The sequence below is a fragment of the Anolis sagrei genome, chromosome 1 (genome assembly GCF_037176765.1).
Source record: "Anolis sagrei isolate rAnoSag1 chromosome 1, rAnoSag1.mat, whole genome shotgun sequence".
NCBI classification, from domain to species: Eukaryota; Metazoa; Chordata; class Lepidosauria; order Squamata; family Dactyloidae; genus Anolis; species Anolis sagrei.
Window position 1 is genome coordinate 140,023,587 of NC_090021.1, and position 17,829 is coordinate 140,041,415.

Below are 17,829 nucleotides of genomic sequence, written 5' to 3' on the forward strand. Positions count from 1 at the left end.
CAACCAGTCGATTATATTACATTTCTAACAGAACAAAGCAAAAAAGCCCAGAAAAATGCAAAATTTGTGAGTTTGGTAGTTGATTAAATGTCCTTTGACCAGTATCTGGCCACTTGGAGTGCTTCTGGTGTTGCTGCAAGAAGGTCCTCCATGGTGCATGTGGCAGGGCTCAGGGTGCATTGCAGCAGGTGGTCAGTGGTTTACTCCTCTCCGCACTCGCATGTCGAGGATTCCACTTTGTAGCCCCATTTCTGAAGGTTGGTTCTGTATCTGGGGTGCCAGAGCGCAGTCTGTTCAGCGCCTTCCAAGTCGCCCAGTCTTCTGTGTGCCCAGTGGGGAGTCTCTCATTTGGTATCAGCCATTGGTTGAGGTTCTGGGTTTGAGTCTGCCACTTTTGGACTCTAACTTGCTGAGGAGTTCCAGCGAGTGTTGGGGGTGCTTTGAATGCAATTTTCCTGCTTCTTGGCAAAATGGGGTTGGACTGGATGGCCCATGAGGTCTCTTCCAACTCTAGGATTCTATAATGTGGATTGTCTGATTTGACAATCTAGATTACATTGCAGTCTGAGATGTGATAGGGACCGCATGGTTTCCTCCTTCACTCTGCCCTCATCTTTGTCCCTCCTGTCACATTTTCACCCCTTTGGCCTTCTGGCGCGCATCTACACTGTGCAGAATTAACGGTTTGGCAGCGCTCTAGCTGCTGAGGGAGTCTCTGCACCCCTCCCGCGCGCCTTCTGGGCCCAGGAGCGGAGACTCCGCCTCTTCCAGGGCCAAGCCCCGCCCTGCAGGACCAAGCCCCGCCCCCGGGGGCGTTCCAGGACGGCCATTGGGCCCCGCCGTCGCGAGCCAAGGCGGCTGAGACGCCACTTGTTGGCCCAGGAGCTTCGCGTGCCAGTCTGCGCAGTTGCCCCAGCCGGAGCAGTCAGTCTCTCTGTTGTCTGCTTTGGCCATGGCCGAGGCCCCCTCACCGCCGCTGCTCTCCGTGGAGACGGACCCGGACTTCCAGCCGCTGCCCCGCGCGCGCTCCTGCACTTGGCCGCTGCCCCGCCCGGAGCTCGCGCCCTCCAGCCCCGCGCAGACCCCGGCCAGGGCCGCCTCGCCCTCGCGCTGCTGTGGGGGAGGAGGGGGAGGAGGAGGAGGGGGCGACCTGCTGAGCCTCCTGGAAGGCGCCAGCAGCAGCAACAGCGGCGAGGGCGGCTGCCTCTGCGGGGACTTCCCTTGCCTCCTGCACCAGTCCCAGCCCCAGGCGGCGCCCTCCCTGGCGGGGCCGCCCTTAGCCTCCTCGTCCTCGTCGTCGTCGGGGCCGCGCAAGAGCAGCTCCTCTCGGCGCAACGCCTGGGGGAACCTCTCCTACGCGGACCTCATCACCCGCGCCATCGAGAGCGCGCCCGAGAAGCGCCTCACCCTCGCCCAGATCTACGAGTGGATGGTCAAGAACGTGCCCTACTTCAAGGACAAGGGCGACAGCAACAGCTCCGCCGGATGGAAGGTGAAGCCCAGTCGCGGGAATTAGGACCACCAGCCCTCTCAGAGCAGGGCCCAGGGCCAAGGCTGGCTCAGACCAAGCAGGGCAAACTTTATGGTTACTGTTGTCATTCATCATCATCATCATCATGGTTTTATTTCTTACCCGCCTCTCTTCCAGGCAGGCCCTATACAATAATTAATAATAATTTGCATGCTAAATATTGAATCAGTTTATTAATGCAAAATAATATGGCATGCAAAATAATTATTAGTGTATTATTATATTTATTTATACGCAGCTTTATCTCTCCCTTCCAGACAGGCCCTGTATAATAATAATAATAATAATAATAATAATAATAATTTGCATGCTAAATATTGAATTAGTTTATTAATGCAAAATAATGTTGCATGCAAAATAATTATTAATGTATTATTATATTTATTTATACCCAGTTTTATCTCTTCTGCAGCAGTCTTAGGGTGCTTCCAGACAGGCCCTATATTATTATTATTATGCAAAATAATTATTAATGTATTATTATATTTCTTTATACCCAACTTTATCTCTCCTGTGGGAGACTTAGGGCACTTCCAGACAGGAACTATATTATTATTATTATGCAAAATAATTATTAATGTATTATTATATTTCTTTATACCCAGCTTTATATCTCCTGTGGGAGACTTAGGGCACTTCCAGACAGGAACTATATTATTATTATTATGCAAAATAATTATTAATGTAGTATTATATTTATTTATACCCAGCTTTATCTCTCCTGCAGGAGACTAAGGCCTCTTCCAGACTGCCCTATATTATTATTATTATTATTATTATTATTATTATTATTACTATTTTGCATGCAAAATATTGAATCCGTTTATTAATGCAAACTAATGTTGCATACAAAATCATTATTAATGTATTATTATATTTCTTTAGACCCAGCTTTATCTCTCCTGTAGGAGACTTAGGGCTCTTCCAGACAGGCCCCATATAATAATAATAATAATAATAATAATAATAATATGTTTGCATGCTAAATATTGAATCAGTTTATTAACGCAAAATAATATGGCAAGCAAAATAATTATTAATGTATTATTATATTTCTTTATACCCAGCTTTATCTCTCTTGCAGGAGACTTAGGGCTCTTCCAGATAGGCCCCATATAATAATAATAATAATAATAATAATAATAATAATAATAATAATAATATTTTTGCGTGCTAAATATTGAATCAGTTTATTAATGCAAAATAATGTTGCATGCAAAATAATTATTAATGTATTATAATATTTCTTTATACCCAGCTTTATCTCTTCTGCAGGAGACTTAGGGCTCTTCCAGCAGGTCCTATCTAATAAGAATAAGAATAAGAATAATTATTTGTAAACCGCCTTGAGTTGCTTATAGGCTGAGAAAGGCAGTATACAAGTATAGTAAATAATAAATAAATAAAATATTGGATCAGCTTATTAATGCAAACTAATGTTGCATGCAAAATGATTATTGTATTATTAATGTATTACATTTATTTATGCCCAGCTTTATCTCTTCTGCAGGAGACTTAGGGCTCTTCCAGACATGCCCTATATAATAATAATAATAATAATAATAATAATAATTTAGCATGCAAAATATTGAATCGGTTTATTAATGCAAAATAATATTGTATGCAAAATATTAATGTATTATTATATTTATTTATACCCAGCTTTATCTCTCCTGTAGGAGACTTAGGGCTCTTCCAGACAGGCCCTATATTATTATTATTATTATTACTATTTTGCATGCAAAATATTGAATCAATTTATTAATGTTCCAGATCAGATCCCAGGTATTTTGTTTATCCCATATTATCTGGCAGTAAGGACTCATATTATCCAGTTCAAAGGACATAGGGCCTGCCTGGAAGGTCCCTCAGATAACCCACTTCAAAGCAGATATTGTTGGTTATTCTGCATTGATATTCTGGGTTATATAGCTGTGTAGAAGGGCTCTAATTCAATGGGGAATATGGCAGACACTTTTAAATTATGGGATCCCCAACCTGTAACAATAAAGAATCATGATTTTCATCTTAGGCCTATCTTCTCATATATGAGAAGACAAGATGAGGGCCATGTATAAATATGTGAGGGGAAGTCATAGGGAGGAGGAAGCAAGCTTGTTTTTTGCTGCCCTGGAGACTTGGACACGGAACAATGGCTTCAAACTACATACAGGAAAGGAGATCCCACCTCAACATGAGGAAGAACTTCCTGACTGTGAGTGCTGTTCAGCAGTGGAACTCTCTGCACCTGAGTGTGGTGGAGGCTCCTTCATTGGAGGATTTAAACAGAGGCTGGGTGGCCAAAAGCATCTCCAAAGATCTGATCCCAGGTTTTTTGCTTTGAACTGGATTAAATGAGTCCGCATTGCCAGATAATCTGGGATAAACAAAAAACTTGAAATTAGATCCTGGGATATAGGGCCTGTCTGGAAGGGCCCTCAAAGTGGCTTTAAGCATCCGCATACAATTTAAAATAGACAAATATGCAAACATTAAAACAGGACTAAATATAAACAGTATTTTAAAGTTCTCAGTTAAAAACCATCACAACATATTCAAAGTTAAAAACCACAGCACCTCCTGACTTATTATGATTACTGATTAAATACCTTGCATGCAAAAAGAACTCATAATATCAGTTACGACCTGTAACACCATGCAGTAGGTTTAATCAGTTATTATTGTTGTCATTGTTGTCATTATTTGTTACCCTGTTTGCTGCTGCCATAGATGGGAAGATGAAAAAATACAGGGTAACAATACAAGTCTTCATACATGGGAAAAAAATATATAAAAAATCTATACATTGCAATGAATTTTTTTAAAACAAAAGAACATAAAACTACAGTTTCTGCTGAACTTACTGACTGTAAGGTCGGTGGTGCGAATCCGGGAAGCGGGGTGAGCTCCCACTGTTAGCCCCAGCTTCTGCCAACCTAGCAGTTCAAAACATGCAAATATGAGTAGATCAATAGGTACTGCTTCAGCGGGAAGGTAACGGTGCTCCACGCAGTTATGCTGGCCATATGACCTTGGAGGCGTCTATGGGCAACACCGGCTCTTTGCCTTAGAAATGGAGATGAGCACCACCCCCAGAGTCAGGCTCAACTAGACTTAACATCAAGGGGAAACCTTTGCATTTTACCTATGGTGACTTCTGAGACACTGTATAATGATGATGATGATGATGATACATGATGATGATGATGTTGCTCTCAGCAACAGCGATCATGACACTTTATGCTTACAGGCTGAGCATGCCTTATCCAGAATGACAGATCTCTCACATTGTCTACCTTCGCTACCTGGTGGTTCACAAACTTGATTTTATGCACAAAATTATTACAAATATTGTATATATGATTACTGTTGGGGAATGTGGGTCAGGTGTATGGGGGACATAAAGAACTTTGTGCTTTGATTTTGGCTACCATCTCCAAGATATTTCTGGCCCCTTCCACACAGCTGAATAATATCTGCTTTGAATTAGAATATATGGCAGTGTGAACAGAGATTACCCAGTTCAAAGCAGATATTGTGCAATTTTCTGCCTTGAGATTCTGAGTTATATGGCTGTGTGGAAGGGCCCTCAGTGTTTATATGCAGGTATTCCGAAATCCCCGCTCCAGAATTGGAAATAGAGGACCTTTGTGGTCCTGAGCATTTCAGATAAGTAATAGCCAACCATGACGATGATGACAATAATGATGATTGATTTCCTCATCCCTCTGGTTTCTATAAATCAGGAGTCTGTCTTCCAGCTGGTTTGCACTCTGTTTTGTGGTCTATCTGTCTTGTCCCCCCATTTGTGATCTGCCTATCTTTCCTCTCTCATTTTCCTTTTCTGTGCCACTGATCTAACTACGGGGATATGGCTTTGGAGGAGGAAATTATGCCTTTCTGTGTTGTCTTCTTGCTCAGCCACTTTTCAGCACCGGACATTGGGATGGGAAAGAGGCTCCTGGGCACTTTGGAGATCAGAGTGGGGGACAGGTCCCGAGATGGAGCTTGTGTGTGTGTGCGTGCGTGCATGTGTGCCTTCCTGTCTTTGTCAAAAGTTGCTAGAGCTGGAAGTGTAACTCGGTAGACAGCTGGCTTGCAAGTACAGCTGTGTCATTTCCTCTGGCAGATTTGAGAGGCCCCTTGAAAGCGGAGGCAAATCTGGCCTGCATAGTGAAGACATGATGATGGTGAATCGCTCAGCCGTCCAAGGGAAAGGTGTCTTGAGTGATAAATAAAATGTCTTGTAGAGCCAGGTGTACACAAGAATATATCCAATATTGCTGCTTTAGTGCTATTGGTGCCTCTTCCCCAGAATCTGGCATTTGCTGGCTCAGACATTCAGCAAGTTTGGTGAGATTGTACAACTTAAAGGTGTTCCTTTAAATCCTCCAAATTTCTCCAAAATTGTAGACTTCCTTTTGGAAAGGAAATAATTGCTACCATTGTTTACTTTTACACTATATCTTTGTGCAGATATCCCTTAGTATATCATAGAACATGTTTGATGTTTAGGTTTTCCTCGCACTGTAAAAAGGTGAAAAGCACACCAGTCTGATGACTGAATGCAGGTGGCTATTCTTTTTCCATGGTCCTTATCGGTAAAAGGAGGTCATGCAACGTGATTAATATATTATGCAAAGTAATTATAGATGAGCTACAGATTTCCAGTGATACAGTCGAATGAGTGTAAATAAATCAGAAACAGATACTCCAATTGCTAGAGATAACTACTTGGGCAACCCAGGGTCAGAGGCAGAAAAAGAAGAAGGTGGTGACAGATATGGCAACAGGATTTGGCAAGAGATTGCTTTTGAGGAGGAAATGGAGCTTGCCTTTTGCTTTCCCCACTCCTGTCTGAAAGCAAAAAGTATGGCTAACATACTGTGTTATCAAAGGCTTTCATGGTTGGAATCATTGGGTTGCTGTGAGTTTTCTGATCTGTATGGCCATGTTCCAGAAGCATTCTCTCCGGACGTTTTGCCCACATCTATGGCAGGCATCCTCAGAGATTGAGGGGTCTGTTGGAAAACTAGGCAAATTAGGTTTATATATCTGTGGTATGGGTTGTTGTAGGTTTTTCGGGCTATATGGCCATGTTTTTGAAGCATTATTTCCTGATGTTTCACCTGCATCTATGGCAAGCATCCTCAGAGGTTCCTCACAAGCATCCTCACAACCTCTGAGGATGCTTGCCATAGATGCAGGCGAAACGTCAGGAGAGAATGCTTCTAGAACATGGCCATATAGCCCAAAAAAACCTACAACATCCTAGTGAGTCGAGCCATGAAAGCCTTTGACAATATCTGTGGTATGTCTAGGGGTGAGAAAGAACTCTTGCCTGGTTGAGTCCAGTGTGAATGTTGCACTTGGCCACCTTGATTCGCATATAATGACCTTGCTGTTTCAAAGCCTGGCTGATAGATGCCTGGGGGAATCTTTTGTTTTGAGGTGTTAGCTGGCCCTGATTGATTCATGTCTGGAATTCCCTTGCTTCTTGAATGTTGCTTTTTGTTTACTGTCCTGATTTTAACAAACATACTGTCGAGGTATTGAATTATTTGTGTGAGTTAATGGGGGGATACATTAAGTAAACAAAGTAAATTTTGATTTCCAGACACTTAAGCTTCTAACATATCTTAATTGTATGTTTATTACTATTCCTTGAGTCGTTGATTGAACTCATGTCCATCAGTTAGATCATGCCAAAGGTCTAAAGGGAGACGAGCAAGCCCAAGGTAGCAAGTGCATGGCCACTGTGAAATAGTTCATATCTATCAAGGATGACGAATCTGTGACTCTCCAGATTTTAGGGATCTTTGGACCTTGGTTAGACTGGTTATACTGATGCCAATCTCCTGAAGGGCTTCAGGGGGTGAATATTGTACAAAGAAACACTGCATAAGTAACTGTTCAGTACACAGTTTAATTGTTTTTGTGTTTAGCTCTGAATAAATGTATGGAACTTGTTTATTTGTACAAGCCCAATCTGCCTATGTAAGTAATCTATTTACATAGTGTTCAGTACACTACAACCATAATCTGCAGTACTGTTACAAACAGAAGATATTCAAGCTTTTGATAGGTGCAATCGAAATTAAACTAGAGAATATTTTCTTTTTACTGAGTTGGAGGAAAAATGGATTTTTACCCTGATAAATCTACACTGGTGGATACGACTAGCAGGCTCTATTGAATTAGGCACAAATAATTATAATTGTTACGTACTTGCTGTTGTGTGCCTTGAAGTCGTTCCGGACTTATGGTAATCTTAAGGTCAACCAAACATAGTTGAGATTTGCTGGAGGGGGGTTGAAGTTTCCGTTCTCTGAGTTGCCCAAGGTCATCCAGTGGGAATTCAAAATCGGGTTGAGTGAGGATTCAGACCCTGGTCTCTAGAGTCATAATCCAGTGTTCAAATAACTACACAACACTGGATCTCTTACATATTTGACTTTTGCTAAACCGAAGCTGGAATCATTCTGGTCGGCTTATATTTGGGTCGGCTTATATTTGAGTATATAGGTAATCAGAGTTGAACAGTCTTATCATAAATTACAGATTTACTACTCAAAATATTAAATATTCAAAAAAATTTAACCTCAATTATTGTAATGTATCTATTTTTATTTTTATTTTTGTAATTTACCTGTAGCTGCTGTATTTCCCACCCACGGCTCATACTCGAGTTAATAAGTTTTTCCAGTTTTTTGTGGTGTAATTCGGTGTTTATATTTGGGTCGGCTTATACTCGAGTATATACGGTAACTGCTTGCCTTCTCATAACATAGCTGCAACTGTGAGGGCTATAGAATACATTTATTTAACATTATCTGAAGGTCTTAAGAGGTAGTGAAGATCACAAGGAGACAAGGCCTATGCAAAAATAATTTCAGTGGATATTGTTCACTTTTGTTACCAGTATGTTGGAGCTTTTTATCATTTGTATAGTAAGGAATTTGAATGGAGTAGTAGATCTCTGCAGTATGCAAAAACTGTATGTAAAAGTAGTGGCTTGTGTGTGGAGATGTTCATAGTATCCCATGCAGAGCTGATTTCTTCATTACATGAAATATTGTAATAATATGTGTTATCGAAGGCTTTCATGGTCAGAATCACTGGGTTGCTGTCAGTTTTCCAGGGAGTATGTGATCTTCACTACCTCTTAAGACCTTCAGATGATGTTAAATAAATGTATTCTATAGCCCTCACAGTTGCAGCTATGTTATGAGAAGGCAGCTATGGCAGGCATTCTCAGAGGTTGTGAGTGCCTCACAGCTTCTGAAGATGCTTGCCATAGATGTGGGCGAAATGTCAGGAGAGAATGCTTCTGGAACATGGCCATACTCCCCGGAAAACTCATAGCAATCCATTGTAATAATAAGTACAAATAATTATAATGATTTAATTACTCAGATTATATACTTCCCCCACCCAAAATCAGGACCTAAAAAATAAATTTCAAATTCCTACTAAGAAGCTTTCCCGAGCTCGCTTTCATGGTATAGTTCTTTATACTTTTGGATCACAATGTCATTGTGAAATGAGTTAGTTTATTTGTGTTGTGGCATCTTAGGAAGGCAGATTTTTCTGTGGCAGAAGCTTTTCTGGGTCCAAACCCATTTCACTAACTGTCTCTGTTAAACTGGAGTCTGGTCTGGCAATTCTTAGGCCACAGTATATTTCTTGGCCTTTAAGGTGTCACAAGGCTTAGTCTGTTGCAGCCAAAACAACAAACAGGACCTCTGCTCTGCAGCTTGTCCCAACGCGAACTGCTTGTGCTGCCTTCTCATAAAGCGTGGTGTTCATCGGTGGAATACTGAAATGTTATGGAAAGTACAGTGTTTGGTGTGTTTAGGAGAAATGAAGAAACGGTGACATCTGCGTGTGGGTTGGAAGCAATTGGTTGTCTCTCTGCTGACGGAAGACTCTTTCGTCTGGTGGAGGCTTCCATTAAAAAGCGAGGAGGGAAGTGATTTCCAGCAAATTCCCTTTCACCCTGCCCTTCCCAAACTTGCTCTTTTGGAACAGTGTGGGAGGAGACTTTGAGGGCTGCAAAAGGAAGGGAAATTATTGCTATATCATTCCCTACTTCGTTCTGCTTGTTGAAGCTCTGGGTGAGCCAAAGAGCTCTTTTAAGCAGCGGGACCTTGACTAGGTACAATCCTGTGTCTTTAAAGTTCTGTACTACCTTGTGACTTTATTCTGGTACAGCATTTTGGTAGTTTAATTTATTGGAACAAATTGTTCAAAATTTTGTTCCTGTGAATTCAGGACAAATATGGAAAAACAGGTTTTATCTTTGAAACTCCTGTATCCAACTGTTTTTATATTTTGAACTATGGATTAGTTTTTCTAAGACCTCTAATTTTAATTTTTCTAACCTGTTCAGACTATGGCAGTATTTTCTCCATCCATTGAGCTTTCACCAACTTAGACAATATTTATTTATTGTGCCAGAAGCGAATTGAGAATACAGTTATTAAGGATTAGAAAAACTGCAAACAAAATTAAAAACTTGGTATTATGCTAAATTTCCTTTGACCAGAAGCTGGCCACTTGGGAGTGCCTCTGGTGTCCTCCATTGTTCATGTGGCAGGGCTCAGGCTGCATTGTAGTAAGTTGTCTGTGGTTTGCTCTTCTCCACACTCGTATGTCATGGACTCCACTTTGTAGCCCCATTTCTCAAGGTTAGCTCTGCACCTCATGGTGCCAGTCTGTTCAGCAACTTCCAAGTCGCCCAGTCTTCTGTGTGCCCAGGGGGGTAGTTTCTCATCTGGTATCAGCCACTGATGTGAGTTTCCCGGTTTTAACCTGCCACTTTTGGACTCTTGCTTGCTGAGGTGTTCCTGCAAGTATCTCTGAGAAGCTATTTCTTGATTTAAAGTGTTGGTAGGACAACATGAAGAAACCCAGGAGGACAGGGATTGAGTCTGGGTCCATGTTTTGGCTGAATACCCATGACATGTTATACAGGAAATACAAATGCTAGTGCAGATTTCAAAATGGCTATATATTTTAGAATTTGTGGAAAACGCATATTTTTTCATAGTTATATACACACACACATATATGAGAGTTCTGGTTAATACATTCTAATAATGTAGTTCTGTATTGAAAAATAAGTGTAGGTGATAACTGGTTTACAAAACAGTGGCATTAATACATGAGTGTATATATCGGCAACTGATGGACGGATCTATTATTTCTTTTTCTAATTTTTCTAATTTACATCCCACCTTTTTCTCAAATGAGGTCTAGGGCAACACACAAAATTAGAAAAATGTATCAAGAAAATTAAAAGCATTAAAACAACATATAACTATTTTTAAATCATTATTTATTTTCCCTTATGTTTATGGGAAACACAGCCCCTCTTAATATTTGATTTATCCTGTTATAATTCCAGAAAGAAACACTTTTGCAAAATGTAGAGGACTTCAGAGGAGGATGAAGGAAGGGTCAGTTGGGCCTGAAGGTGTTAGAATTCAGTGACAGAGCCATGTTAGTCTGGATCAGTATACAGAGAGATCTTGTAGCATCTTTGAGACTGAGAGAAAGAAGTTGATAGCATAAACATTTGTGCATTAAGGTTGTATCTGCACTCTCCACTCACTTGCTTCAAGTGATCCCATAGTTTCAGGGACGTAGACAGTTGGATAGGGTTGGATCTACCTCGATCTACTGTCCACACCTCCAGCGGACCCACCATTGCGTCACCACCAACAAGCAGCTTTCTTGCTGGCAATGTTGTATCTGGTGATGTTCATCAGGGCGTCTGGCCATGTGACCAGTAATGTGACATTACCAGCAAGCCTCTGAAAGGGAGCTGCTTGTGGGCGGAGGTGCCATGGTGGCTGTGGCCTCAGTATGCCCTTGGGCTCTGGGGAGCGCTTTAACCTAGATCAGGGGTTCCCAACCTTTTTTTGACCAGGGACCACTTGATCAGGGACCATTCTCCAACATTAGTACCAAAAGGGTTACGAATCAGTTTCTGGTCAACTTTAGATTCGATTAGGTTATTTGGGGTCCCGATTCAGAAAATTGCCTTGGATAGACCACATCAGCTCTAGTTTCTGATACTGAACATATGCCATCCAGTAGTCTCCATCTGCTCACCCACATAAAACCATATTTGATAAGCCTTGGCACTATAAGAGAGTATCGTGAGACCTGTTGCTCTTGTTGCAATTGTGTAGTAATGGTGAGGCCATGGACCATATTTTAGTTCTTACAGACTACTGGTGGTCCACGCACCACAGGTTGGGCAAGTGTAGACATAGCCTAAGTCTACTAGACTTCATTTACGAAAGCTCGTTCTCAGTTAGTCGCAAAAGTGGTACAAGATCCCACTCAAAGCTTTAGAGTCACCCTGAATCATGGAGAATTGTGTATGATTTCTAAAGGAGTTTAAAGCAGAACATGAACCGACACACAAATCCTTCCCTTCCCCTATATACTCTGTATCTGCCAGTGACATAAGAAAGTACTCCATTGACAGTCCTTTGTCTACAGAAAGAATTTCCTGGTTACATTTGACACAATGGCTCTCTCTCCCTGGGGTGAAAGAAACGATAGCTTCCCTTAAGAAACAATGTAGAACCCCCAGACCTTTGACATGAATTGTCAGCATTGTCTCCCTCTTCATCCTAATCTTGACTTTTTGGTCATGTTTAGGAAAATACAATCATCTTAAATAGCCTAGGAAATACTTCAGTGCTAGCCAGAGAGAAAAACCGTACACAATTTGGCAGCAATATGCAATGTCCAGGGGGTGGTAAATGGCTCTATGGAGCACAAACTGCTAGATTATATTGAGCCATACAGTTTGCAGCTCCCTTGTATCATGATACTTACTCCTCAGGTGGCACAGAGATTGATAGTCGCTTGCAATTAGTCTCTAATGATGGCAGAGGTTTTTTTTTTGTTTTGTTTTTTGCGGAGCCCTCGGTGGCGCAGTGGGTTTTAAACCCTTGTGCTGGCAGGACTGAAGACTCACAGGTCGCAGGTTCGAACCTGGGGAGAGTGTGGATGAGCTCCCTCTGTAAGCACCAGCTTCCCATGTGGAGACATGAGAGAAGCCTCCCAGAGAATGGTGAAAAACATCAAAAGCATCCGGGCATCCCTTGGTCAACGTCCTTGCAGACAGCCAATTCTCTCACACCCGAAGCGACTTGCAGTTAATATTCTCAAGGCACTATTAGATCTCAGATTGACCATGCTTCTGCTCTTTGGGGCCTAAAGCTCTTTGATACCTAATTTTACCCCCTTGGCTCTACTGTGTGAGCCCCAATGCTGCAAAATCCTATCTCCAAAGTAATTGGGCTGACCAGTCACTCCTGACACACAAAAAAGCTTTTTTTAAACTCTTCTTAATCTGTACTGGTGAAAAATACTCACTGCAATACCAGACAGAACACATGTTATCTAGATGTGTTTAGAAAGAGCAATCATGTTATGGAATATGTGTGCCGTGTGTCAAGTGAACTCATTTTACTAATACCTATACAGCACCTAAAGTTTTTCCCCCTCAGATGCAAGAGTATAGAGACTTTTTAGAAACCAGTGTGCTCAGCCTAAGAAATGGACAGGTAGCCTTACCCAACTTGGATCTCAAGGACAGTTGTTTCTTTTTCTATTGTTAAAGGAGTTTAAATGTTATTGCCTACATTTTATGACACTTTTGTATCCCAATGCCATATGACCAAAGAGAAGAATGGCATTTGCTTTCATTGATGTTCCTCTAGATCAGCTTTGAATGTTTGCCTATGTATGTAAGTGCTGCAATCCGCTTTGATTCCCCTAGGGGAGAAGGACAGAATATAAATAAAGTGTAAAGATAAAGTTTTCCCCTTGACCTTAAGTCTAGTTGTGTCTGACTCTGGGGGTGATGCTCATCTCCATTTCTAGGCCGAAGAGCCGGCGTTGTTCATAAATGCCTACAAGGTCATGTGGATGGCATAACTGCATGGTGCACCATTACCTTCTTGTCAAAGTGGTATCTATTGATCTACTCACACTTGCATGTTTTCGAACTGCTAGGTTGGCAGAAGCCGGGGCTAGCAGCAGGAGCTCACCCAGCTCCCTGGATTTGAATCGCCTACCTTCTGGTCAGCAAGTTCAGCAGTTTAACCCGCTGCACCACCATGGGTTCCTAAATAAAGTATTAATATTATTATAAGTCAGGGACCTACATAATAATAATAATAATAATAATAATAATAATAATAATGTTTATTATTATTATTATTATTATTTGAAACAAAACAAGATGAGTCTACAGTAGACACTCTGCTGGCTGTTTTTTTGGCTCACACGTCGGACACTCCCAAGTGTTTAGGACTGTGTGTTGTATCGGCGAATAATGCATGCAGATTCCAGTAAGGTGGCCTTCTGTAGTTGACAGATGGTAATTTTTTTAGTGCCAATTGTTTTAAAGTGTAGGCCAAGGTCTTTAGGCACTGTACCTATTATTATTATTATTATTATTATTATTATTATTATTATTTTACTGACACAAAAGCACAGTATGTCATACCAAATGAGATCTATATGCTGGATTTCATATCACAAAATCACAAGTCAAACACTTCCCAAGTGTCTAGGACTGTGTGATGTATTTTCGAATATGCACGCAGATCCAAGTAAGGTTTTTTGTTGTTGTTTTTTGGTCGTGTCAGGAGCGACTTGAGAAACTGCAAGTCGCTTCTGGTGTGAGAGAATTGGCCGCCTGCAAGGACGTTGCCCAGGAGACGCCCGGATGATTTGATGTTTTTATCATCCTTGTGGGAGGCTTCTCTCATGTCCCCGCATGTGGAGCTGGAGCTGATAGAGGGAGCTCATCCGCCTCTCCCCGGATTCGAACCTGCGACCTGTCGGTCTTCAGTCCTGCTGGCACAGGGCTTTAACCCACTGCGCCACTGGGGGCTCCTTCCAAGTAAGGTGGCCTTTTGCAATTGACAGATCGTGATTTTGTCCATGTTTATTGTTTCCAAATACCGGCTGAGATCTTTTGGCACAGCACCCAGTGTGCCGATGACCACTGGGACCACCTGTACTGGTTTATGCCAGAGCCTTTGCAATTCGATTTTGAGGTCTTGTTAGCGGCTGAGCTTTTCCTGCTGTTTTTCCTCAATGCGGCTGTCACCTGGTATGGTGACATCATCATCATCATCATCATCATCATTATTATTATGTAAGCCCTTCACTCTAACATTGTCATTTTGTCCTGTGTGATTTAAAATGCTTTTGCCAGTTGGACTTTGAAAGCTCGCAGGATATATTTTGTCCATTTTTGGATGCTCAGACAAGGTATCTGTCTTACCCAGGAGAGCTCATGCAGAACGCATTGCAAGTTGAAGTTAAATTGCCATGGCCATTGCCCCTTAAACTTAAAGCCAGAGCTGAATTATTGCAGATGTGTTGATTGTGCTCTATTAATTTTATTGCAAAGGTGATTTGCTTTCAGCACTTTAGCAATCTCTGCCAGAGATTGATGGCGATGCTCAAATCACATCAGAAGACAGAAGTTAAATGTTATTCCTGTCTTTATAGCTAGATAAATCTGGAGCAGGACAGTGATGACAACAAGTCATTTCTAGTGATGAAGGGCAAACAAAATAGGTCCCGTGGTCAGCCCAATTATATTGGAGATGGGCTTTTGCAGCATTGGGGCTCACACAGTAGAGCCAAGAGGATAAAACTTGGTATCCAAGAGCTTTAAACCCCGAAGAGCAGAAGCTTGGTCAATCTGAGGTCTAATAGTGCCTTGAGAATATTAATGGTTGATTGTTCATTTCCAATGAGCATCTTTGCAGAAGAAATGTGAGAATGAGCTATAATTATTCAAAACCCACAGAATCTCTTAAGCATAGAGATTCCGGGGGAAGGATGATAGAAGGATTTATATGTTTAGAAAGTGTAAAATCTATGGGTTGTTGTAAGTTTTCTGGGCTGTATGGCCATGTTCCTGAAGCATTCTCTCCTGGTGTTTTGCCCACATCTATGGCAGGCATCCTCAGAGGTTGTGAGGTCTGTTGGAAACTAGGCAAGTGAGGTTTATATATATGTGGAATGTCCAGGATTGGAGAAAGACTCTTGTCTGCTTGAGGCAAGTATGAATGTTGCAATTGGCCACCTTGGTTAGTATTTAATGTCCTTGCAGCTTCAAAGCCAGGCTGGGGGAATCCTTAGTTGGGAGGTGTTAGCGGACTGTCCACCTTATGAACCAACCTGGACACAGCATATTATTTGAGAACACAGAAATGCTGGACCACTCTCAAAACCACCATGTCAGACTACACAGAGAAGCCATTGAAATACATAAGCATGTGGACAATTCATTGGGAGGTGTTAGCTGGCCTTGATTATTTCATGTCTGGAATTCCCCAGTTTAAGTGTTGCTCTTTATTTACTGTCCTGATTTTAGAGTTTTTTAAATACTGGTAGCCAGATTTTGTTCATTTTCATGGTTTCCTCCTTTCTGTTGAAATTGTCTACATGCTTGTGGATTTCAATGGCTTCTCTGTGTAGTATGATATGGTGGTTGTGAGCGTGGTCCAGCATTTCTGTGTTCTCAAATAATATGCTGTGTCCAGATTGGATCATCAGGTGCTCTGCTATGGCTGATTTCTCTGGTTGAAGTAGTCTGCAGTGCCTTTCATGTTCCTTGATTCGTGTTTGGGCAATGCTGCATTTGTTGGTCCCTATGTAGACTAGTCCACAACTGCATGTTATACAGTAGACTCCTGCAGAGGTGAGAGGATCCCTCTTGTCCTTTGCTGAACGTAGCATTTGTTGGATTTTCTTAGTGGGTCTGTAGATAGTTTGGAGGTTGTATTTCTTCATCAGTTTCCCTATGTGGTCAGTGGTTTCCTTGACGTATGGTAAGAACATACATCATATTTGTATGATCTCTATTTGTAAATAAACAGGTGGAATCTGACGTCCCTTCTGCAGTTTAAATAAACGTTGCCTTGCATTTCCCCCAAATAATGTAAAGGTTTTAAAAACCCTTAGAAATATTCAATACATTACAAAATAGAGGAATATACATACAGGGATTTTTTTTTACTTGTCCGTGTTGTGTCAAATAAAGTGTGATATTAAATTCAGATGTATTTAAGAAGCTGCTCTTTATCTGGAAGCCATGCCTGTGAGTGTTAATTAGAGTGAGGACATGAATGTACTTTTGACACTTATTCACTGCTACACAGCTTGAAGAGCTTCAGTACTAATAGACTATAGTATCTTTCATTGTATGTCATAATGGACAGAACTGGAAGTCAGCAAAGAGAATGAAGAGGCCCTCAGTGCAGACCTTTTGGTAAAAGAAAGTTCAGGTAGTCTATAGTTGATTAAAATACGACATACAGTGGGTTGCTCTTTGGATATCTATAAAAAGTATTGATGGACTGGACTTGAAACATCAGACTTAGGCTGCGGTGCATCTACACTGTAGAACTAATGCAGTTTGGCACCACTTTACCCACCATTGCTCAATGCTATGGGATTTGTAGTTTTACATGCTCTTTGCAAAAGAGTGGCGGTGTCTTGCCAAACTACAATTTGCATGATTCCATAGCATTGAGCCTTGAAGTGGTGTTAAACTGCATTAATTCTACTGTGTAGATGCACTCATAGTGTCTGCTTGAAAGGCAAACGAGTTCTAACAAAGTGTTAATCTTTCTTTGCCTCTTTGCACATCAGAGCCGGGAAGGAAATCAAGTTGCTTCCAATTTGCTTTGTAAATGAATAGATATTACAAGATGCCATAGGTGTGACTCATCCAAGTGAAGCTACTAGAAATCTAGCCCTATTTCCAGGATGTCCTTTAAAAGAAAGGAGATTCTTACCAATCGCCAGTGCACATACAAATAACAAATTTTTTTTATGTATTAGACCTTTTGTGTCGAAATGTCATTTTTTTCATGAAGCAGCTACAAGCAATCATGGTTGACCAATTCCACTGGGCATTATTAGAATAATTGTCTTGCACACTCTGATATGGAAATAGGCAAAACAATATCAACACTGGAGTGCTGTGAGTTTTCTGGGCTGTATGGCCATGTTCCAGAAGCATTCTTTCCTGACGTTTTGCCCACATCTATGGTAGGCATCCTCAGAGGTTGAGGGGTCTGTTGGAAACTAGACAAGTGATGTTTATATATCTGTGGAAAGTTCAGGGAGGGAGAAAGAACTCTTGTTTGCTTGAGGCAACTGTGAATGTTGCAGTTGGCCACCTTGACTAGTATTTAGTGGCCTTTTACCCTCCCCATTTTGTATTCAATCTGTACCTA

General features: G+C 41.4%; 1 protein-coding gene across 1 annotated transcript in view; it reads left to right on the plus strand.

Annotated features, from left to right (window-relative positions):
* The first annotated feature begins 819 nt into the window (after positions 1 to 819).
* Positions 820 to 17,829, plus strand: part of FOXO1 (forkhead box O1) — a 59,943-nt gene continuing 42,933 nt past the window's right edge. The window contains exon 1 of the mRNA XM_060786668.2: positions 820 to 1,492. Within this exon, the coding sequence (XP_060642651.2) occupies positions 953 to 1,492 (540 nt within the window). The 5' untranslated portion in view covers positions 820 to 952. The remainder of the gene's footprint in view (positions 1,493 to 17,829) is intronic.